The 23,946-nt window shown below is 43.9% G+C and overlaps 2 protein-coding genes across 4 annotated transcripts; both read right to left on the bottom strand.

The window, feature by feature from the left end:
* Positions 1-316: 316 nt before the first annotated feature.
* On the bottom strand, positions 317-6,025 carry gnpat2 (glyceronephosphate O-acyltransferase 2). The gene is made up of 16 exons (XM_067242071.1): positions 5,905-6,025; positions 5,150-5,335; positions 4,839-5,015; positions 4,409-4,538; positions 3,995-4,122; positions 3,763-3,838; positions 3,518-3,669; positions 3,218-3,348; positions 2,743-2,981; positions 2,145-2,402; positions 1,980-2,059; positions 1,654-1,794; positions 1,281-1,380; positions 1,103-1,196; positions 946-1,007; positions 317-822 (listed from the first exon to the last, which is right to left on the bottom strand). The coding sequence occupies exons 1-16, from the start codon at positions 5,914-5,916 to the stop codon at positions 767-769; spliced, it is 2,022 nt and encodes a 673-aa protein (XP_067098172.1). The 5' UTR covers positions 5,917-6,025; the 3' UTR covers positions 317-766.
* Positions 6,026-7,402: 1,377 nt separating this feature from the next.
* LOC136947261 (phosphatidate phosphatase LPIN1-like) lies at positions 7,403-23,852 on the bottom strand. 3 transcript variants are annotated; one of them, XM_067241207.1, is made up of 20 exons: positions 23,731-23,852; positions 17,058-17,261; positions 16,671-16,766; positions 14,734-14,966; positions 13,835-13,945; positions 13,567-13,690; positions 12,965-13,337; positions 12,775-12,868; positions 12,492-12,676; positions 12,128-12,221; positions 11,948-12,017; positions 11,024-11,116; positions 10,844-10,911; positions 10,365-10,503; positions 9,954-10,102; positions 9,783-9,869; positions 9,384-9,536; positions 9,140-9,254; positions 8,804-8,907; positions 7,403-8,660 (listed from the first exon to the last, which is right to left on the bottom strand). In XM_067241207.1, exons 1-20 carry the CDS (start codon positions 23,797-23,799, stop codon positions 8,453-8,455), a joined length of 2,769 nt encoding a protein of 922 aa, XP_067097308.1. In that variant the 5' UTR covers positions 23,800-23,852; the 3' UTR covers positions 7,403-8,452. The 3 variants fall into 3 exon arrangements, with proteins under 3 accessions (XP_067097308.1, XP_067097310.1, XP_067097309.1); XM_067241209.1 differs by lacking the exon at positions 23,731-23,852 and adding an exon at positions 22,724-22,896; XM_067241208.1 differs by lacking the exon at positions 23,731-23,852 and adding an exon at positions 20,241-20,363.
* Between the last annotated feature and the right edge of the window lie 94 nt (positions 23,853-23,946).

Raw genomic sequence — 23,946 nt, 5'->3', positions numbered from 1 at the left:
TGCCTACGTAAACGTGGGTTGTATAAAACCACTGGAAGAGTTACTTTGACAAGAAGTTGACATTCAACTGTTCAGCTTTTATTTAACTCAGGGATATGCGGGCAAAACAAAACTACAGAACAGTTGAACATGAATTGGTTATTGAGGGTCACAGTGGTCTCTCCTGATTCCTTATGGAAATTGTTTGGTGGAAATTCATAAGCCCTGTCAGGGCATTAGCTTGAGATGTATAAAAAATGAATTTACATTTATTCCAATTTAAATGTAATTTCTCTTTGATTGTGATGCTGTATGCTGCTTGTATGTCATTATGGAGACCTGTAATTATATTATGGATTGCCCATAAAAAGAAAAAATACATGAGAGCTTGTATTGCATCAGTAATTAGACTACCTCCAATTGTCCTAAGACCCTAAAGTACCCTATCCTTAACTTTATTAATTGCACTTAAGCCACTAGCTAGCATTTAATACTATTTGAGACTGTTTAAGGCTCAACTCATGGTCAATCAATCATTCCCTGCCTTCTTACCCACCTACCTCCCTCCCTTAAATTAGAATGCCTATCAGTTAGAATATAACAACTGAATATGACCCTTAGTGGAGGGAGCCCAATTTAGGAATGAAACCCATCCTATGTCTCGATGGCAATATACATGTTTCACATTCAGACAGAGGTAGTTTGTCTGAGAGCTCCAAGTTTCTAGCCCATGCATAGGAGGAGCCATAGATGGACACATGAGGATTACAAGTGTCTACCATGGAGACTAAAGTCTTGCATCCAGTGCAGCAATCAGATGCCTCTGTGGTGGGATTCTTCCAGCTGCGAGAGGAAACATAAAAATATATTTTAAGCTAAAAATGAAACCAATTTAACTTGAAGTAATTCATAATGGGAATATTTCCAAAACATCTTAATCAGTTTTGTATAAGGGAACTGTCTTACTCATTATAGCTCCTATTTTTCTGATGGCTGCTTTTTTGGCCTGGAACTCACTCGGTACTCCTCTGAAAGAAAGAAACCAAAGAATAGTTGGTTACAATGATTAAAAAGCACTTTAAAAAGTTTAAATGAAAGGCAAGTAAGGTAAAGTTGTACTTACACTCTTGACTTTGTCACAGCATCCAGTCTTAGCAGGGCAGATAGAACATTTTTCTGGGTGTCAGATGAAAGTGCTTCATAGGAGTTCAGCTCACCTGTGAAGCACAAGGACATTAAAAGGAATGAAAGTATACAATAATAAGATGCAACACACAACACCTTCAGCTACTGAAAATTACCAGACAGGATGAGCTGTGAGGCCAGGGTGCGTACTGCAGGAACCAGCTGCTTCTCTGTGAACACCTGAACACCCTCCTCACACAGGTGACTGAACACCACCTGACCAAAACAGTTACAGAGACATAGACCATGACCACACACCGGACTTCACTTGTTACACAGATATGTTCACAATATATTTTCTCATTTCCCCTTTTCTTGTTCTTTTTTCTATTTTAAGCATATTTGTTAGCAGTTGGTAGTATATTTTCCTTTTTTAAGCCTTTTCATTTTTCAAGGATGTTAGCAGATGGCTTACAAATCAAATATAGTAGGAATTACACAAGTCATTTTGAATTTGGGTTAACTGTTCCTTGAATCCAGCTCACATACCTGATAGGCATCTATGAAGGGCTGTAGCAGCGCTCGCAGGAAGGCAGTTGTGGTCTGCCCCTCCTCAGTCTCTTTCACTTCCTGATCACTGACTTGAACAGCACCACACTTCCTTAGTAAGTGACACGACTCCTCAAAGTCCTGAAAGGTAAACACAGACAACAGATTAAAATCATATGCAGCAACTGAATCTTCCCGTATAAAGGATTTCATATATGCTATACATACAGCATCCTGTTTTCTATTATTTCATGTTAGCTTTATATTATTCTCTGGATCAGGTACAAAGTTTGGGTACGATAGTTAGTTGCTAGTTGCAACCATACTTGAGAGGTCTTGCCAGGGACAAAGATAAATTCGTTGGAGAAGACATCCTGCAGGAAGCTAAAGAAATTGAAGATGTCCTCTGGAAACAAAATAAAGACATGGTGAGACAGGGATAAATCCTGCTATTGTGTATTTCTGTGTGTGTAGTAGTAATGGTTCCTCACCTCTGCGTGTGCTTTGTGCAGTGTGTATGGCCACAGCAAGCATAGCTGGACGTACAAAAACATGCATCGCCTGGTTCCTATAGAGAGCCACCATAAGAACAGGCCCCGCCCTCCTGATCACACCCTCTGCTGGGCTGATGGGCTGGTTCCCTGCAGGCCCCTCCTCCTCCACCAGGTGGACTCGCCCACCTTCACAACGAACCACAGTGCTATGCAGGGCCATGCTAGATGACATCACATCAGAGTCCGAAATTTGCTCTGGAGAGGAAGAAAAACACAAGACTCAAGGCCATGAGTGTCTTCATTTGTATCTGTGTGTTTGTTTGTGACAGTTCCTCAAGGTCCCTCTCAGGTGAGCTAGCGTACAGATGGTAAACTTGTGTCAAGTTGATTTATCTTATCTCTATGATAAGCTTAATCAGGTCAAAGTGACAAGACAATGTTCAGTTCTGACCTATAACACACTAGACTGTTGGTACAGTGGTTCCATTGCCCCATCCCCCTCTCTCCCCAAACACAAAATACTAAAATATGTTTGACTGTTGTTTTTTCAGACAAATAATAGTGTGAGAAAGAATCAATCCATAGAGCCTCCTACCAGGCCAGTGCAAGCGGGCCCCGAAGCCCAAAGCCAGGTCCCTGAGCCAGAGGGTCTTTTGTGTCAGGAGATCCCAGGCCAGGCTTCCCTCCTGGGCCGCTGGGAGGCTCTGAAGCAGCAGGCAGGCCATGAGAGACCAGGGACTAAGCACCATCCCCTCCTCCTGGACACACACCACCAAGTGGGCCAGCCAGCTCACACAGGCCTGGGTCTCTGGGCTGGGCCTCTGGGGAAGGTCTCTGTGGAAAGGGGGGAGAGAGGAGTGGGGAAAAGAGAGAGATTAATAATGGTAAGAAGCTATGAGTGTACAAAGTTGTCGGAGAAGAACATTATTACTACATGACCATCACTGCTGTGCGGACTTGTGAATACAACTGATTTTCAGTACAAAGGCTCAGGCCATAACATTTAATCAAGAGACATCCCCATAAAAACCTTCAACTGCATTCATAGCAGGCGTGTGTGTTCTCTGTACCTGGGGATGAGGTTGTACTGGCAGCGGTTGATTTTGCCCTGAGATAGCTGTCGTACCGACAGAGGGTGTCCAAAGTACACATGCATACTGCCATAGTCCTCGTCCAGAACCTTTCTGGCTTTAAACAGGCCCTGGAGAGAGTGAGACAGACAGAGTGGGGGGGGGGGAATAAAGAAGGGGAAGGGGAGCAGAAAGACAAAAAACAGGGGGTAAGGAGGAAGAGAGATGTGTGTTGAGGTTGAGTAGCTTGAGTTTCTGTTGAGAGAAATATGGATATGTTGTAGACATGCAGACTTGTACCGTGGTGGTCTCTTTAGGTTTGGGTATCCCCAGCAATTCATGGGCTAAGAGGGATTCCTCCAGTACCCTGTCATAGCTAATACTGATGGGTATCAGATTGATGTCATACACCTCCGCTTTAAAAAAGGGCTCCAATACCATGTGCATCATACCTGCACACACACACATAAGAGAACCATTAGGTCATTAGCATCTCAGTAGTTGTTGGTACGAATATTTGAACAACATCACCAAGCTAGACTCACCAAGCTTTGGTGTTAGAGACTTCAGAGTGCGACTTCTGAGACCTTCCACATAGAACTCCACAGGAGCATATCCTTTCTAGGGACACAATGCACCATTTACCGTAACACAACCCAGCTAAGTGACGAGTCGCTATAAATGTTGCTTTTGCATGAATTCATGTTGCTTCTGTTGCCAATCAGCACACATAGAGTTTGAATGTGGTGAGGTCAGCGTGTCCATAGCCACTCTTACCCTGACGATGGTTTTGACGTACTCAGAGAGCACGGCCCAGTACAGCTTGTCTGAGCCAATAGCACGACGGATGAAGAAGGCTCCGCAGCGACGCAGGATCTCCCCAATCATCTTCATCCCCATGAGAGCTAGAGGAGGGGGCAGACAAAAGGACGGATGGTTAGACAGACAAACCGACAGATACGAAGCAAGATAGACTGACAGAATGTAAATGACATTAACTTGTTATAAAAAAGTCAAACCTCTTGTTTAAAGAAAGATATGCCCATTAAGAAAATCTTAACATAATTGTCAACTTATTGCACATACAGAACTTAAAAACGTTTGGACAATCGCATCTATAGACAATAATTTGATATGATCAGAAACCGACAGATCCGTTAGACGTTCTATAAAACTGTAATAGATACTTGCGAATTCCTGCAGCAATTACGGGGATCGGGAGGTCATAGGTGAACAGAATGTAAGACAGAACCAGGAAGTCTACGTAGCTCCTGTGATTGGGCATCAGGATTACTGGAGACTCTTGAATTGCTTGTTGAAGCTGAGGGGGCGGGAAAAATAAGCAAGATGAATTGTCTGAACTACCGTAGTGGTATTATGGAAGTAACACAGCACTAAACGCCTTGTTTACTTCCTCCTTTACAGTCCATTTTGACGGAACTGTAAATCTACAACATTTACAGTTTAAACAGGCCATAACCTGTTAAGTAAATAGACTGGTAATGTTTTCATTAAAAAAAAACAGATGAGTCTGTCCTATCAGATGTTCAGAGTACAGGAAAAGTATCTGGATTTGGGCAGTGCTGTATATTACAGTGGTAGATTGAGACTCCATACTGACCCTGTTGAGGCCTTCCTGGTTGACATGGATGCTGCTGAAAAGCCTCTTGAAGACTTTAGTGAAGATGAACCCCAGCAGTCTAATGAAGCCTAGTTGTAAGTTATGAGACATCTCCTCCAGTATCCCAGAAGCCTCCTCTCTCACTACCTCCAATGTTTTCCCACTCTCCATGGCAACCTATGGAGAGATCCAGAATGAGGTTGTTCGTCCAGGTTGTTGTTGTTGTCACAGGGTCAAACCTTCATCATTGACCTTCTATTACTAATCAATACTGAACATATTTTTGGTTTCATGCACACATGGACACACACCTCTTTAATGACATAGCTCAGGTACTGTGATTCAAGCACAGTTCTGTTGAGGTCCTTCACGGAGCATGGCGGAACTCCCCTGTAGAGTTGGGGGTTAAAGGTCCTGAAGGCATGGCCTAAGTCACTGCTCCTTCTTCTCTCTTCCAGAATGTCCATAAACTCCTCCACCTCCAGGTCCAGCCTTTTCTGCTCTGACAACAGACACGAGAATTACTAGGCTCTGAACTTTCCGTTTAATGTGAAAATGAAACTAAACGTGACAGTCACAAGATATATCATATTCCACCTATTGTATTCTCTCCTAATGACACATTATTTTGCAGCCAGATTATTAACTATAGGCTGCGGTCAGTCAAGACTGGCAGGTGCACAGACTTATATGGACAATAGAGCGTTGTCTACAGCGTATGTGTGGCTCGTTCACTCTAAGACTGCGGGGCCCTGGTCTGTGGAGTTAACAGCCGAGTTGTAGCCTATGGATAAGACATTTTACAACATTGTCCTTGCAAAGACAAGCCTGGTAACCCTCGAATATCACATAAGTCTAATGTGAAAATAAGTAGACAACAAAATTATAGCAATGAAAAACTATCACGTAGGCTATATGCAGCCAAAACGTTACAACAATAGCGACTATATTTCAGCACTATGAGTAGCGCTTAACCAACAAAAAGGCACAAGAGCAGGCACATTCGAAAACTACAAAACAAGAGCAGGCACATTCGAAAACTACAAAAAACTATTTACGTACGTACCAGGTTTTCCATTGTTCACTTAGGGGTTTAGTTTAGCAGGTTCTTGTCCTGTCCCATTATAGCGATGTTTACTTTACTCGAAGATCGCGCAACCTAGACAGTCTCCTCTATAGACCCCGGGGCTAAAGCCAATGGGTTCGCTGGATTTCGGGAACTCCTCCTGCGACCGTCATGTTTCCCCAACCACTCATAATACTTGAATGAATGCTTTCGAGTGGTTGTGTTATCCGACATTTACCATTTACAAAAGACAATCGTATAAAACCGAAGACACCAGATTGAAAGAAGAAACAGTTTCCACTCTTTATGAGTCAAGATGGATGCTGAGACTTGCCTACCCTGCATTATTTTGTTTATGGAAGCAGGTGCATTAACTGCTTTTACTGCAGTAGTCTTGCCCATCAGTATTTTGTTAGCACTGAACAGTGGTTTCCCCCTTGACATCACAGACCTGCCCTGGAATGCACCCACCATGTAAATGTTGTATATCCCAGCATCAAATTATTCTTATTCTCATCTATTCTCCCCCTGCGAGGGGGTGCTTTTCACCGGGACAAACTGTAATGCCAATGCTGCTGTTCAGGTGCCCAAGTATAGGCTACTTAGTGGAAATGCAACATATTGCAGTCCTATATTTACTAGATTGACCCATAGGCCTACTGTAGTATATTTTCATTGAATTTTATTACAATTTCAAGTTTGAATAATCTATTTCGTATCCGACATTAATGTACTGTATAATCATAAATGAAAAGGTGAAACAAAAGTAATCTTTCACTGAAAGAATAACGTTATGAATCTGCCGTCTTTTTCTAACATGCGTGGGGGCCCACTTTCAATAATCGGCTGAAGTGCTTTTCAAAGAGAACTATTGTTGCCCTGTTGGTATTAGGAACATTTTTCTCTCAACCTTGCTCAAGAAAGTCCACCTCCTTCAAAATGGTATAGTCTGTTCTACCCATATACTTAGACCTTTAACTATTGCAACGGATTAAGGTCGAATTCCTTGGTTTAACCTCTTTCCTCTTATAAGGATATTATTTAGGAAACCCAAATATGTTTGTATCTGAAGGGTGACACACTACATATACCGGTACTTGCAGTATTTGTTGAAACGACTTTTTTTTGTAGCTGCCTTTTTTCAGTGGTAGCACTCGTAGAAATATGTCAGCATAAGGTCAAGTATTAGCATTATTTATGATATAGAGATAGGATAATTTATATTAGTGCACATAATTATCAGACGTAAAGGAGTAAACATTTACTACATTACTGGATGATACTGGTGATTGATACAAATAAATAGAATACTATTATAATGCACTTACTGTATAAAAATATAACGGCTATAGCCAGCGTACAACACGTAGCAAATACAATAAATGACTATTTACTATCAAGCAATTCAATATACTTTTGCTACCAACAAAATCAAACTATTATCAAATTCACAAAACTCTGCACACACAAACAATTATCCTATGAAAAAAACACACACTTAAATCAAAATGTAATTTACTTTGCAGGCAGGTAACACAGGTAAGTGTGAAAGGTGTGCTTTGTTATTCTGCTCCCTATGCAGTAGCTTGTGGAAGGCCTATTTCTTTTGAAATTAGTATGGTGATAATGCAAATACATATTACATAAAAAATCAGATCCAAATAGATATCATGCTCTTGAAGAAGAAGGTCTTTAAAGATTGAGTGCAGAAAAGCGTATATATATTCTGTAAATCTACTGTATTGATTGTTGTTAGCAATGAGATAACAAGTTCTAATGTGCTAATGTTACAGCCTGTGGTAGATACATAGCTATAAAAATGATTGAATAATTACATTTTAAATACAGTTGACATCAATCTATTGAGAAGCATTTCTACCTGCTATGATGATGATTTGGCACATAATTATGGTCTGCTGAGTCAACAATTGCATACACTTTACAGAATAATAATGCATACACATACTATTTACAATATAAATACTACAGTTCAATGCATATGTGTCATTAAATGCTGCATTGAATTGTATACTCTCAGTCAGTCCTTCAAGTGAGGGGCAAATCAGAGAAAACAACACAAACATAAATTAAGTTAAAATGACCTTTCATAATCCTATGCATTGAGCCTTCGTAAGGCTTTACAAACATGATGAGGCCCCATCCAGCCAACATCAATCTAACGTTCTAAAGTGCTCTCATGTATGGTGTGCATGTGTGCGTGACAGAGATTCTACAGAATATCCAGCTGTCGTGTTCTGTGTTGGATGACATCTCAACACTTATCTAGACGTCAGTCACATAGCAGAACCAACACCTGAATGTACTGTATCAAAGGTGGTTTGGATTGACCTCAGAGGTTGTCCTCATGGAAAGGATCCATTTGTAGGACTTTGTAGTAGGCAATGAAAACCAACCCCAGTAACAATAATTTACAGCAATTGCACAACTATTTGACCCATCCACAATAACTATGACCATGTTTTCCATCAGAATGTTCCCCCATCAGCTGGGGTCGACCGATCCCAGACCTGTGTCTGGGATGACACTGCTAGGAGCTGCTCAGTGCTGCTGACATTCCACTGCTGCTGTCCTGTGGAGGATCTGGTGAGGGTGGAGTCGCTTGGGCATCCACCAGGGGGAGCTGTTCCCTCCAGTAGTTGAAGTGGCTGTAGGTGTCGGAGCAGGGGAAGTCCGAGGTGCTGCCGCGCGTCAACAGCGGGAACACATGGTCCACCACCTCGCCCAGACGCACGTACCTGAGGAGAGATCAACAGAGCAGACAGAGAACTAAGGGGAGAAGTCGTGAAGCTGTCCGACAATGAAACAATCCACAAAACACAGACATATGACATATGCCCAGTGACTTTGCATGGCGTCTGCACAGTGCTGTCCAACATACGATGAGATGTTGGTCTTGGCATGCTCCTGAACCAGCTCTCCTTTGGGGTTCACAGTGAAGATCCTGTTCAGAGGGACTCCTACCTCCTTATACGAGTACACGTCCTACATGTACACACACCATTTGGAGAGCTTCAGGACCACAAGGTTACACATTGTGACAGCAGTCTACTTGAAACTGACAGTGAATTCAACAAAATGAAAAGGCAAATCAGACAAATAGGCCTTAACCCTGATTGACCTCCCCCACCTTTAAGCCTACAAACCTGTGTTGTTTTAACAATGTTGCTACACCTGTATTTGTGTGTGTGTGATGGGAGTGCGATGCTGTACTCACAGTGGGCCTGTTTCCGAAGGCAGCGTAGAAGGGTTCAGTGTTTGGGTGAAACAGGTTCTTGATGTCCGTCAGACACTCCACCTTGAACTTTTCGGGCTTCTTCTCAATCACCTCCCTGTCCCCAACACACACACACACACAACCCACATACTTATGTTACCATCCTATCACACTGTCAAAGAAACACTTGTGTGTGTCCTGCCAACATTTTGGAGTGGTGTAGATGTGTGTGTGTGTTCCTCACCTGTGCAGGGCAGATAACAGACTGCTGGGGCTGAGCAGCACAGGGCCCATGGGCAGCATGGTCCCTCTCTCGTTGACCCAGTGCAGGTATCCCCGGGTCATGTCTGCCATGCCTATAGCCCTCGCTGAACAGTACAGGAATTTGTAGCCATTCCTGAGGGAGGGGGGGGGGGGGAAGAAAAGAGAGACGTTTACAGAGAGAGAGTGAAAGATAGACTTTTTAAAACTTTTTTAAACACATTTTAAACTAATAGGTCATGTGGTCTTGGTCTACTCGTATATGGTGAAACATCGATCAACATGAACACAAAATTCTCTCTGACGTTCATCCCCATGTCTCTTTTCTGGAGCGCAATGTGGGGATGTGTCCTACGGCTATCTGGCGATGCGCCCTACTCACTGGCTGACTTTGTGGTACAGGTGTGCGATGCCCTGGTGCGTCCAGTCCTTCCCCAGAGTGGGCAGAATGTGGCCCAGGGTGTCAGACCTGAGACAAGAGAGGACAGAAGGGCATGTGAGTGTCAAAATAGGAAAAAAGATCACACACACACGCATGCGTGCGCACACACACCTGGTGATGGTGCCGTCGATGTCAGAGATGACGATCCTGTCGTCCCAGCCCCACAGGTAGATGGTGCCCTGGCAACGGCAGGTGCCCTGGTACTGGGTGGTCACACTGAACACCACGTCGTTAGGGCCGTCCTTCAGCTGGAGGGACACCTGACCACAGAGGACAGGACAGGGAAGGAAGGGTGATGGAGGACAAGACCAAGACAAGGTTCATCTCTGATCCAGCGTGTTTCCCGTGTGTTTCAGCAAACATCTCAATCATAACAAATGGGCGTACTTAGTCAAACTGCTATGATCGGGTACATTATTCGCTTATTGTTTGTGGATCGTATCCTTCCAAACGGATCTTTTATACATCCATGTCAATATTTGGGTGTGTAGCTTTAAATCTCGGTAGGGGGCAGGGCCTCACCAACTGCTCTGAGGTGAGACGGAGGGTCTTCTTATAGGACACGCCCCCCGAGGTGAGCGGAGGCTCTGGCTGAAGGGGGGGAAGAATCAGCTTGGCTGCTTGGTGCTCCTCATCACTAGAAGAAGTCTCATCCTTCCGCCTGGAGACAGACAGGACATGTGCAACTGTCAGCTGCTTCCTCGACAAAGCACCTGGGTCCCGGGGGGGCTCTCAATAGTCTATAGTGGCTCCCTTCACTTATACTACTGAGAGTCATCTACTTACAATGACTTAAGATGCATCTCAATAATCGTCCGCCCTTTATCTCCTTTCCTTTGTTCTCTATATATCTAAGACTGGGCAGCTGGAGGCACCTCCACAGCACTAAGACACCCTTCCCGTGCTCAGAGAAAGGAGCAGACTGTACACTATTGAGATGCACCCACTCAGCTTGACTACAAAATGAGGAAGTGAATTGCATGAGATGACTCCTTTCGAACCTGTTGATGGCTCCCATGCTCCCAGATTGTTCAGCGCTCTCACAGGCCTCGTGCTCCGAGATGGAGACCTACAGAGACAGAAAATACAATAGCCAATCAGGCAGGTGTGTTGGGTTGTGATGTCATCATGCTACTGTGAGTAGGAAGCCTGGCAGGCAGTGATGCAGTGGTCCTACCTACCGACTTGGCACTACTGTTCCTTCTACGCCAGGAGAACCACCAGGGGCCTCCTTTCTTGGGCATTTTCTCTTTCATGATGTTCTCCACCGTGGCCTGGCGGGCACCACACACGCAAACCCAAACAACAACAACAAAAACAAACTTAACAACCAAAATAAATAACAGACGAAACTGCAATGAGGACCTGTAATTGGTGAGGTGGAAAAACGAGTGCAAGTGAAGAGGTAAACTAAGAGAGGGAGGGACTGTAAAGCAGAGAGAGAACGAAAGAGAGAGAGAGAGAGTGACAGAAAAGTGGGGGAGGGAGGAGTTTTAAGAGAAAGCAAGGGAGAAGAGTTAGGGGGGAGGGAGAGAGAGATAGAGAAAGGAATGGAGAAAAGAGAGGGAGAGAGAGAGAGAGAGAGCGAAACTGCTGACGTACAGGGCTGTAACCAAACACACCACTCAGACAGCACAGCAGGAACTCCAGGGCTGAGTACACATAACTAAAGCAAGAGTGCTGTAGTATGGAGGGATGGCAGGGAGGACAAATTGTTTAACAAACAAAGAAATGAAGAGGAAAACCCAGAGGAGAGAAGAGAAGGGAAGAGGCAGGTTAACTAGGGTGCTCTGGACCTATTGGTCCAAGTGAAACCATTTTTCTGGGGGATTCAAAACATGGAATAGGCTATAAGTCAGGATCATTCACATCTATAAACACGTAGGAACATGACAGAGACACAATATCACAAAATAAAACTGACTAAAGAAAGGTGCCCAAGAACTACATCACAGTGCCATGCAATGACACAGTTAGCCAAGAGAGGGAGCAGCAACCCTGCAGACATGAAAACTGCTCCAGACACATGACACTGAAACTGAGTAATGTATGTGCGTGTGTGTTCAGCACATGCATATATATGTGACAACATGTTATTTCCATACCTTGGGCAGGGGCTTCTGAAAGGCTTGCATGGCCAGCATCACAGGAGCTGCAGTGCTCCAGTTGTAATACCTTAGGAGAAAAACATCATCTATATATAATCAGATTGATTATCAAATGAGTGTGTTCCTCATTCAGAGCCTGTCTGAGTACACAGTGAAGGATGGAATGTAATATCTCACTTGGAGCCAATCTTCACTACCAGGTTAGGGTCATCTATGATTGAGGGGTTCTCTGCAAACTGTTGATAGGAGATAGCCTTTTCCTGGAACTGTTCTGTGTAGACACACACACACACAGTGTGTGAGCTCCCTCCAAGCTGTTTCAATCACTGATTATTCACACACTCGTGATGAGAAATCTACAAATAGCCCAGACTTAAAATAGCTCTGTAACACTGTCCGATACAGACCTACGCAAAACAGATCAAATCAAATCTTGAGCACACCTAATATACAGTTTTTAGAGCTGGTAGCAAACCTGGAGCAGTGTTATATGGATCCACTGTAAACGGCAGAATCCCCAGGGTCTCCCAGGAGGACTGACCTTTGCTGATCTCTCTGTTGTCGGTGAGTCCTCCACACAGGGAGATGGCGATAGAGGGCAGGTCCCCCATGTGGTCAGAGTAGCTGTCCACTCCGCTGTCCCCGCCCGAGCTGACGGACTGGGGGGACAGGCTCGCACTGCGGGGGCCGTGCTCGGAACACGACCTCACCACACCTCCACTATCACTGGGGTAGGGGGAAGAAGGGGTGAGAGGGTTAGACTGCTGCTTGCTTGTACAAGTGTGCGCATGTGTGTGTGTGTGTATGTGTGTGTGTGAACACACCTTTTGGGGAAATAGAGAGCTGCTACCTCAGGCTCCAGCTCTGTGATGTCATCAAGGTAGATCCCATCTGAACCAAGATGGCAGCTTCTTTTATCTGGGAAAAACAGTCACTTAGAGTTAATATATTAAAAAAATAAGCTTAGTAGCTAATAGTTTGTGAATTGGCATTCAAGTTCAATTCATCATCTACCTTTCCTCTTTGACGGTGAATCAGTCTTGCTTAGGGGGCGTAACCCATTATCTTCCATCTCTGACATCATACGAGCTGCTGCGGCTCCCATTGGCTCTACATCTGCATCAATCATCTCTGACTCTGCTTCCATTGGCTGTGTGTCTACCCTCAATGGTCCCGTACCCGCCCCCACAGTGACCACCGTTGTGTCACTAATTCTTGTCTCTGGGATGTGGAGACGAAGAGACGCCATTCCCGATGTTCCGGAACAGTCTTTGTGGTGTTCCAATCGTGTGTTGTCAGAAATAACCCGGAAGTGGGTGCTTTCAGACACTCGGATGGATACCGGACACCCTGAATGTGGCTCCGACTTGTCCAACAGGAAGGATGGCTGGGGAGAGAGAGAGAGAGAGAGAGAGAGAGAGAGAGAGAGAGAGAGAGAGAGAGAGAGAGAGAGAGAGAGAGAGAGAGAGAGCGAGCGAGCGAGGGAGAGACATACATGGGAAACCCATTTACTACTTCACATTAAAGACTTGTGGCCATTGGAACTGTGTTTTACTGTGTGTTTATTGTTACTTTGTTACATGACAGGTGATTATTGGACAGATTGTTCCAGTTACCATGGCAGCCTGTGGAAGCTCCCCCCAGGCCCAGAGCATAGCTGGGTTCTGATTGGCTGAGTTGGAGGGCTTGGTCATCAACTCTGAGTCGCTCTTAGGGGAGGTGGGGCGAGAGCTGTTAGGGCTGATATAAGAAACAGAGAGCAAGAGAGAGAAAAGAGAGAGAAAAGTTGTTTAGTCGTTTGAAAGAAGTATTGACATCCTGTCACACAGATGTGTGTGTGTACTGTAAGACTGAGCTGTCAGCTGCTGATGTGTGTGTGTGTACCTCTGTCTTGGTGTCCAGTCGCCGTCAGACCGGGCGTACACACCACTCTGTTTGAAGGAGCCACTGGTCGGGCCTTCCACACCTTCCCTGAAAACATATCGCGTAGACACCCTGAAACAAAACACAACATGTCAGCCCACACACACACACACGCACACACACACACACACACACACACACACACACACACACACACACACACACACACACATAGTGAGTGATAAGCATAGCTGCTGGCCATGTGAATGCTGGCATTTGCCCTCTCAAAAAGTCAGGTGTCACACTGAGAACTTGGCAAGAGTTGAGTCTCACACAAAACAACAACAGCAACTCAGACCTAGGGTCAGTGCTTCCAGGCCCCCATTCCCCTTCACACTCAGCTCACTGACCGCACACTGAGCTTGATGAAAAGCCTCCCAGGGTAACCCTACACTGCATATCACTGGTCACACATGCACACATACTGACACACACACACTCCTACTGGCTGTATTAGTCCAGGGTTAAACCAGTACTACTAACATGACACCATGCATCATGCTGATGTCACTGTCTCCAGGCAGTTGTATGTCTCTGATTAGTCTGCGTGTGCGTATTCTCTCTTCCTCCATCTCTCTCTCTATCTTTCTTTTTTCATCTCTGCCATTTTGTCTTTTTTCCACTTGAATCCTATTTTCCACATTTCCATCTCGCTGTGCCCTCTCCATCATTTTCATGAATCTGTCCATTCTCCTCAATTTTTCTCTCTGTTTCTAGTTTAATCTGTCTTGTCATGCGAGGCCAGGCAACAACAAAAAAAATCGACGTCCCTTTCCCAACCGTTCCTTACTTCTTCATCCTCTTCCTCCTTCCTTCCTTCCATTTTCAGACCCCTTCCCTCCCTCCACCGCCTCTCTCACCTGCTGCTCTCCATCTCCTTCCCTTCGTCTGAGCTCATCTCGATGGCAAACATGTCTTCATCCTCATGGTACTCCCCGCACTCCTCCCTCCTCACGCTGTCCGCCCGAGCCTTCCTCCTCCTCTTCCTCCTATTCTTCACGGCACCACCGTTGTCCCCGGGGCTGCCGGTGCTCATCAGTGCTGCACCCTCCGATAGGATGGGGGAAGTGGCCAGGTAGGAGGGGACCACTTCCTGTTTACCGGCCAACAGGAAGCAGGAAATGAAAGCAGAGAGCGAAAGAGAGAGATAGAGAGAGATGGAGAGAGAAAGAGAAGGGGGAGAGAGAAAGAAAGTGAGAGAGCAGGAGCACCGTAAGATGTTTAGGGCTGTTCAGATGCTTCCTTCTCAACATGGAAGTAGAGCAGAAAATCTATTAGGGCCCCACAAAGAAGCTTAGTTTTTTATCTGAAAGGATTATTACCAAACTCAAAAGACCGCACTGGAATGACCATTTTTCACATTGCACTACACACACACAATTGCGATATGTAATCTAATTGCTATAAGTAGATAACTGGATCAGCATTCGTAAACATACTTGACTATGGGCTACAGAGTGAATTACCACTGAAATACTGCTACATTGTCAGTGTTCAGCTAGCTCTTGGCAGGAAATAACTGAGATTGAAATACACTTCAGTGCATCCAAACATTTCAGAGAAACTGGGCTTTATTCCTTCAGAGAAAATAAATTGGCTGCCTCAATGAGGCAAATAAGCTAAGCAGGATGTGTTCCCAGATTCTGAGAAAGTGATTCTACTCTCCCTTCTAGGAAAGGAAGGGGCTCAGGGAGGTCCTGCAATGAATGTACTTCGCCTACCTCCCTGAGTGCTTGGAATACTACTTAAATACCCCTCCTAAACCAATCAGCATCAAACGATCTGCATTCTCTACACAGAATGGGGGACAGAAGTGCTAATGAAATTTGAATGAGAATGTTGAAGGGGGGGTGGGGGGGGGAAGAGCTGCAGAGAGAAACAGAGCGTGTGCAGAGATATAACAAGGTTATTTGCGGTCTGACACCACAATCTAATGTTTTTTCAGATGAATGGCAGAGACCCAGACCTCCCCCTCCAACTGTGCCTGAGAATGTGACACCACACTGGGGGGATAAATCACCTGCTCCCCCTTGTCTGGTTCCAGAACCTTCCTCTACTTGTTAATCTTCTTTGGATCCAAACATGGATATATCTTCCTTGATTCCACACAATACATATACTTATCATGGTCATTTTTAACATACTAGCATGTTACTGTGGTATCAACGGTGCACTTCAGAAAGCCTATCTAAAGCCTATCTGGCATTTTACTATGAATTTAATATTTACATTTAGTCATTTAGCAGACGCTCTTATCCAGAGCGACTTACAGTAAGTACAGGGACATTCCCCTGAGGCAAGTAGGGTGAAGTGCCTTGCCCAAGGACACAACGTCATTTGGCACGGCCGGGAATCGATTACTAGCCCGACTCCCTCACCGCTCAGCCACCTGACTGCATACTTACAGTATACTGTATAAACAAGGATTCATCGTGTGGAAATGCTGCTCTTGTTTTCCTGTCACATAAGGACACTCTAGAATGTAGGCCAGGGGGACTGGTGAATGTTTCTAAACAGAAATTCTGCTCCACATGACCTCCAGAGTGGGGAAACTCCTGGCCCTTTGCCAACTCTGACACACTGTCTTGTTGTGTTCATACTTTATGGAAAATTTCTAGGGAAGAATATGATTACTTTTTATTCATGTAAGGACTTAATTCTACATGGGACTGTAATAGTTTTGGAAGTCAAACAAGCAAAGTAGCTGCTTCTCTGACATTGGTGGATTTCTAATTACATCTTCTCCTGCCAGGAGAGGTAAATGGAAATGTTTCACCAACAAAAAAAAGTTGTGTACCTGTCCGTTTTCAGTTTCCATGACAAAGAAGGCCTCTCCGTTCTCCCCCAGCTTCATGTGAAGATCAACAGGCTCCCCATTGATCTCCATGTCCACCTGGTAAAGAAGAAAGGCCAAGCACCCAGACCACCTTACTGACAACCTTCATGACGTCTGTGCAAATCACACGAGGAAGTCTCCATAGTTCTATCAAAAACTAAACAGCCAAGGCTTTGAAGCAAAAACGCTTAGGAATAAAACAACTAATACAAAAAAGCACGCCTTGTTTCGAAAAAAAAACATCGAAAATGTTTGAAACAGATCGAAAGAACCGAACCCTGAAGCTTACAGAAAGACCGCTATGTCAGTCCCCTAAGCCACACATCGAGGTTGCCAGGTTGTTCTCACCACTTTCTCTCGGGAGCGCAGCACTCCCATCTTGCCGAAGCGCACGTGGAAGGGAGAGCACTGCAGCGTGCCATCGGGCTGGCGCACCACGATCACGTCGATGCACCCGGACAGGGTGGCGGGGTTCAGGCCCCGGTACAGCTCCTTCACCTGCACAAACACCTGACCCGCCAGCTGACCCACATAGTTCATGGTCTGACGGGTCTGAAAGAGAAGAGAGAAGGAGAGAGCAGAAGATATTGAGAGGTTAGAGGTTAGACAGTTGAATCTGTTACAGAGTACCGGTACGTCCGAGACTAAATCAGGCCAGCGCAAACATAATTGTGTCGATTTAGGCGGTTTGTGTTTCAGTAAGCAGGTATGTGATGGAGGAAGGTTTACAGAAGGACAGGACTGTTGACACAGTCTTGTCCTGCTTCCAGTGTGTCAAGGTTACCTATTTTCCACGAAATAATAAGTAGACACACTGGCACAGCATGTAAGAATAGACGTACCCATGTACAGTCATAAAGCCTAGTCTTTTGACAACTGTCATGGAAGCACTTGGGATTTCCAGGGCTTAACACAATGAGAAACCCCTTAGCTCCAGTTTCCATTCTCCCTTACAATTCAACACATTTAAACTACAGTACATGCAGTCCAGGCCTCTCATTGAGCCTTTTAAGTAAGAGGTGTTCATTACCAGACATCCACTATGCCCTCAGTCTGTCAATCAAATCAGTCAGGTTGACCTTTGCCATGAAGCTCACCCAATGACCCAAATACAAGAAGAACAGGTTCATCTTAACAGTGGACATCATTCCTTTATGTTTCTTGGAAATCGCATGTGGCTGGTTTGTCTGTGTGTGTATGTGTATGTGTGTGGGTGTGGGTGTGTGTGTGTCTGTGTGTGTGTGAATGCGTGTGAAAGAGAGAGAAAAACTGAGTGAAATAATAACTGCCTCATTCCTTCATACTTCTTTCATAATACCAATACCGATACTTTTTACTTAGAAAAGCAGTTTATCTACTTTCGTGTCGTGGAAAGCAATGCCTCATAATTGATGAAGTGAATGCATCATCAATATGAAAATTTGAATTGAAATTTGAATTTTCATGATCATTGAATGATTTTTCCTTTAATTAATTGTTCATAATTATGATCATAATAAAACACAGGACAAAGAGTTTTGTCAAAAATACTGTTAGTGTGTGCCGCTGAGTTGTGTTACTGCACGTACACGCCGGCAACAACTCCCACTGTGTGTCACAGCCTAGCAGGGGAGGGGCAAAGTGAGCTTGAGCGAAGTTAGACGCTGTTTGCACAACCACTATGATGTAAAGGGAGTTGTGTACTGTACTGTTATGCTGTAACTTTCTAGTCCCCCTTGTCATGTTTGTGTATTAGAAACTGCAAGTGGCAGCTCGGATCTAAGATGGATTCGAGAGACCGCAGATAGAGTGCGGCTAGTTTGGTTAAACGTTTTAGATCAACACTTGTATTATTGTTTTTGTTGATTTTATGTAAAGCACTTTGAGCTGCAATTCTTGTATGAAAAGTGCTATATAAATAAAGTCTTACTTACTTACTGAATGTAGAGAACAGAAATTGAAACTTAAGTATCGATCTTATCACGCCAGTATCAATCAATAGGCTACTGATACCAACGTTGGTATCGATACTATCGGTCTTGAGATAGATTCGCCCACCCCTAATTTTAATACCATGTCAAAGCAATATATACTCCAAAATCACATTGGTCATACAATGCTCCATCAGACCATTTGGCCTTCCTGTCTAGGACTGGTTTTCTGAGTCTCTCAGGTAATTATTTACTTTGAGCCTACCACCAATCATGTGATGATATGTGATAGAGGCCAAGCTTCCTTTGGATAGGCCAGAATAGATGACAGTGGGCTCACAATAAATTATGTAGTATTTGTACGAATAAAAGGCTACACCAACGTAATGTATAGGTCCATATCTTGATCCAGTGAAAGGAATTCAAATGTGACAGCAAAACTACTAGAACCATTTCTCTGATTGTGCATCTCATCTCTACAACAAAAGACAGGTGAACTGGACACAATGAAGCCTCGACCTTCACAATCATCAGGCTACTTTCAAGACTTCATGAGGAGCTACTGAAGGTGTGTGTGTGCGTGTTTGGGGGCTTGAATTGACTCGAATAGTGATTACAGATAGAGATGGAACTCTGCCAACCAGCTTCTCTCTCTCTCTCTCTCTCTCTCTCTCTCTCTCTCTCTCTCTCTCTCTCTCTCTCTCTCTCACTCTCTCTCTCTCTCCTCTCTATCTGTCTCTCTCTCTCTCTCTCACTCTCTCTCTCTCTCTCTCTCTCTCTCTCTCTCTCTCTCACTCTCTCTCTCTCATCTCTCTCTCTCTCTCTCTCTCTCTCTCTCTCTCTCTCTCTCTCTCTCTCTCTCTCTCTCTCTCTCTCTATCTGTCTCTATCCCCCATGCCTCTAGTCGAGTCCTTGGCTCAAGGCCAGCATCAGGGTCCCCTAAGACCCATAGGAAGAGCAGGACAGGAGGCAAGAAGAGGAGGCTTGAGTCCCCGTGCTTGGGTGTGTAAGGTGGGTCTCAAATGGAGAAGACGAGATGGCTAGTTGGGTGGCTGTAGCTGCTTCCTACAAGAACTTATTTATAATGTTTACCTACCGACAGGCAGTACACACACTACAGTACATCCCTTCATCCAGGCATTGAGGATGTAACTGAATATGTTTTAGTTTATCAACAGCAGTATGATATCATGTTGGTTACTGCTTAGTGACGGTTTAGTTGAGCCATTATTTTCTACTGATAATATTGTTTTCTGAGACAATGTCATCTAAATGAACTCATGGGCATACAACAAACCCAAATGATTATAAATAGCCTACATAATACTGTTATGTTGTTGATAGCCTGTTGAAACCTAATCATCAATCATTATCGACATTGGACATCGTTTGGTGAGGACACTTTAACTAGGCTACTGGGCGATCCAATTTCTAATTGAATAACGCTCACAGACAGACAGCCCTCAAATGGCAAAAATAAAATTAATAAAAATAAACGATGAGTTTACTGTGAGCAATTTTGACTGTGCTACATGATAATTCTTTAGTCAATAGAAATACCTATTTGAAAAAAAACAATGGCATGTAAATCGAACATAATAACCCGAATATTGCAGCTTACCTTTCACTGACGAGTTGACTTCCTTTCTCAAAACAATACAGCTAATCTCTGACAGTGGAGAACATGGATAGCCTACAACTGAGGCATCTTCATTCAGGGCGCGGTGTATGACTGATATAACTGGCTGTTACCTGCTGTCATCCGAGTTTCGGTTATTTAAAGCGCTGTATTGACATCTCTCTCGCTTTCTCCTGGACCTTCAGAAAGCCTTGTCAGCGGATGACATCACTGGAGGTGAAACTCGACTCTTCTCTAATAGCTGCCGCCAATCGGCGTCCAGTTTTTAAATGCATCGTTTGGGGTGCCACAATAGTGCTTTAGATCCACTGAACACCACCGAAAATATTTTTTATTTATTTATTTAACTTTAAATCCTAGAACTGTATAGATATATATTTTAATAGTCTAAGATAACAAATCTGTATCTGTGTTATAATTTGACTGTGATTCACTATTGCGTTGTTTTGTGGGCTGATCGTTGGATGGTGTAAACTGCTTAAGAGCACGATAGTACGTTAACCTCGTAGTTGCAACAGTCTATGCTGTCAGGATATGCTGAGGTGATATTTCAGACCAATCGCAGCGCTCAGTGTTCTAACGTTTGATGTCTGCAAAGTCTGAACGCCTAGCGGAAATAAATAGCTAACCACAAAAACACACAAAAAAAAGATCTAGGTTTTTCAAAACGCATTTACAGACTCTGTCTCTGATTCTCTGATTCTCTGATTCTCTGATTCTCTGATTCTCTCTCTCTCTCTCTCTCTCTCTCTCTCTCTCTCTCTCTCTCTCTCTCTCTCTCTCACACACACACACACACACACACACACACACACACACACACACACACACACACACACACACACACACACTCACACTCACACACACACACACACACACACACACACACACACACACACACACTCTCTCTCTCTCTCTCTCTCACACACACACACACTTCTCACAGTTTCCCATAGTGCAGAGGCCAACTGGCACAGTCCATGCCCAATCCATGTCATCCCCACCATCCTATCCACCACTGTGACTCAGCTAACAGAACAGTTACAGCTGACCACCATGTCAATGTTATGTGGCAATAGCAACAAGCCAAGTCTGCATCTGGCTGGAATCAGCCATAGTAAACAACAAGTTTTAACAGCCATTGAGATGTCTTTTTATGAGAAATAAAAAGTCATCATAGTTGACCAATTGAGTCAGTGTTGGGTGTGTCTGACCCTGCAGGTATGTGTCATGCACAGGAATTCCACCTCTTTACCACAAAGACAACCCATAACCACAGTTTGTAGGAACTGGGTGAGAGTCTTTCATGTTCCCATTGCACTTTGTGAGAAAATTCTCAAAATACAAAAACACCAGATATTCCTCATATTCTTTCTGTATTTCTCACATATTGTGATTATAATAATCACTAAGAGCAACAGTATAAAATACATTTCTTGTTGACTCCTGTTGGAAATTAAACTAGACTGCACACATACCAGTTGTTAACAGTAAATGGCAAGCCACATTGTAAAGCTGTAATAGTAGGGGTGTAACAATATATCGCAATACAAAAATTGTACAATATGTATCGTAGTTATGGCAATATTTTTACAATATGACATCCGTTTGATGCTATTGGTTGAGCTGCCAGTGCGTGACCTACTCTGCACCTGCGTCATGTGTGCATTCACTGCATTCACAGAAATCGCTTGAACTGAGTTAACTAAATTGTATGTACAACAAAGAAAATGATTGAAAAAGTTAAAAATCTGTATTAATGGTATTTTCTGGACTGTGTAGACTGTTGCAGGATCAGTCCCTGAGAGTGGATGGTTGGGTCTCTGCCAAGGGGAATTGATCGAATCACTATTCACTACATGTATACCTGCATCCGTGTCCAAAAACAGACCTACCCCAAGTGTTGCCCCTGGCTGGCCTTGGCAGGATCATGGAAAACACATTTCTATCCCACTTGTCTGGTAGCATCCAGGGGATGACAAATCCCAACTATAGGATTACCAGGATGTCAATTCTAATGGATATAGTATTTGTATTCACATTGTGTTTACACACTGGGCCATAGAAATAAGACTAGGAGAATTAACAGGACAGAGAAATAACACTAGGAGGTTTGCATTAGCAGGCCACATATAACATTCTGAAAATGTTCTACCAGGAATACCTGCAATACATGGAAAATAAGTAAGATAAATAAGAGTGCGTGCAGAATGTAAAGTGTTTATAGATAAACGTAATGTTCAAACATAAACAGCCTCTCTGTAAACCAGCCTTAAGTGGATGACTTGATGGGGACTCATCCATAGGCCTGCAGGGTAGGACACTGAGAGGTCAAAAATGATTTAATTAAGGAAACCTAAGATTCAACTTTGACCTATTTCAATTTTTTTCTAACAATAGGTTGAAAAAAAGTACATAACGTCATGCCTCTCCAATCATGCTGTGCATCTTCATTTATTACTAACCCTTTCTGTCAGATGACAGTGTTCCAGCTAATAAACCGATCTTTCTTGCAAGACTCAGGCAATAATGTGCTGTCTGGCTGTCTCAGCTTGGAGTGTTGGTTGGCTGAGGTGGGTTGATATACAACTAATCAAGAACCTAGAGATAGAGACTCTAAACACTTGAATTTCCTATGGGATTAAGAAAGTGAATTGAATCAAAGAAAAAAAAAAGTAGAATGGTTTAGTGGGGCAGTTATGATTTGATACAGTCTCACGGTCCAGCTGAAAATATAATCAATGTATCGCATATTGTACACAGAGAAACAAACACACAACAAAGAGAAGAGTCATTGTTCTTATTGTCACGGCATACACATCCACTGAAAACCAATTTGAGCTTGTGCCCTCTTTTAAATAAGTTCAAAAGATTTATAAAGGGGTTGGCGCTTACATGCAATCTCCTACCCGGTTACATGAAAACCTTCCCGATAGAGTTGTTAAAGGTCAAGGGGACAATTTACAGGAGGACCACACTTGTACATAGGAGGACACCATGTTCTCCTCCTCCCTGCGCTCCCCCTCTCCCTCACAGCTCCCCCATTCGTTCCTCTCCCCTTTTACTTCTTAAATCCTGATGGCTCAGATCATCTAACGGGGGATTACTGAAACACACACCCCTGGCAGTCTCAGCTGCCACCCTGGGCCTGCCAGTTACCCTGCAACACACACACACACACACACACGCACACACTGACAACTTAAAAGCCCTTTACAGGGCTGCATGTATTATTGTCTGTATTATTAAAAATACTGGATGGTTAAAAAGAGACAAAAATCACAGGACTAAACAATGTACTGTAGCTCGATAAGACTCAGATTCATGGGGTCATATAGACCTTAGGTGAAAAGGCAGAAAGATTGTTTCCCTTATCATCTACATGCTGCACAGCACCTCGCCATGCTGTAGTTCTCCAGCTTCCACATGCAGCCGAGCCAACACACTCTGGAACAGCTACAAACTACATTACCCAGCTCAAAGTAGAGTCAGTGATATTCCCATCCTCATGACACTCTTCAAAGTGTTCTATTGATATCATGATTCCATTGTCTGATGGACTCTTGACACCGTCTTCCTTTCTTGCTGCCAGACTTGCGTAAACTACAAGCTTGTGGTGTGTGCCTGACTAGTTCAGTTAGCATGTGAAGTGTCTGGGCTGTGAGAGTGGACTATGAACTACTAAATT

Source organism: Osmerus mordax, chromosome 8 (assembly GCF_038355195.1).
Source record: "Osmerus mordax isolate fOsmMor3 chromosome 8, fOsmMor3.pri, whole genome shotgun sequence".
In the NCBI taxonomy this organism is placed as follows: Eukaryota; Metazoa; Chordata; class Actinopteri; order Osmeriformes; family Osmeridae; genus Osmerus; species Osmerus mordax.
Note: the sequence above shows the minus strand (reverse complement) of the source record. Positions and strands in the feature narration are given on the sequence as shown.

What these genes read in the sequence shown, in the direction of transcription:
- LOC136947261 (XM_067241207.1), bottom strand. Translation starts at nt 23,799, where the DNA reads ATGATATCAATAGAACACTTTGAAGAGTGTCATGAGGATGGGAATATC. An exon ending in CAACAGAGAGATCAGCAAAG is followed by an intron (nt 12,222 to 12,491) that starts GTCAGTCCTCCT and finishes GTGTCTACACAG; the next exon opens with AACAGTTCCAGGAAAAGGCT. An exon ending in GTCTCACCTCAGAGCAGTTG is followed by an intron (nt 10,103 to 10,364) that starts GTGAGGCCCTGC and finishes CTCTGTGGTCAG; the next exon opens with GTGTCCCTCCAGCTGAAGGA.
- gnpat2 (XM_067242071.1), bottom strand. An exon ending in GTCTCTAACACCAAAGCTTG is followed by an intron (nt 3,670 to 3,762) that starts GTGAGTCTAGCT and finishes GTGTGTGTGCAG; the next exon opens with GTATGATGCACATGGTATTG. An exon ending in AAAAATAGGAGCTATAATGA is followed by an intron (nt 823 to 945) that starts GTAAGACAGTTC and finishes TTCCTCTCGCAG; the next exon opens with CTGGAAGAATCCCACCACAG.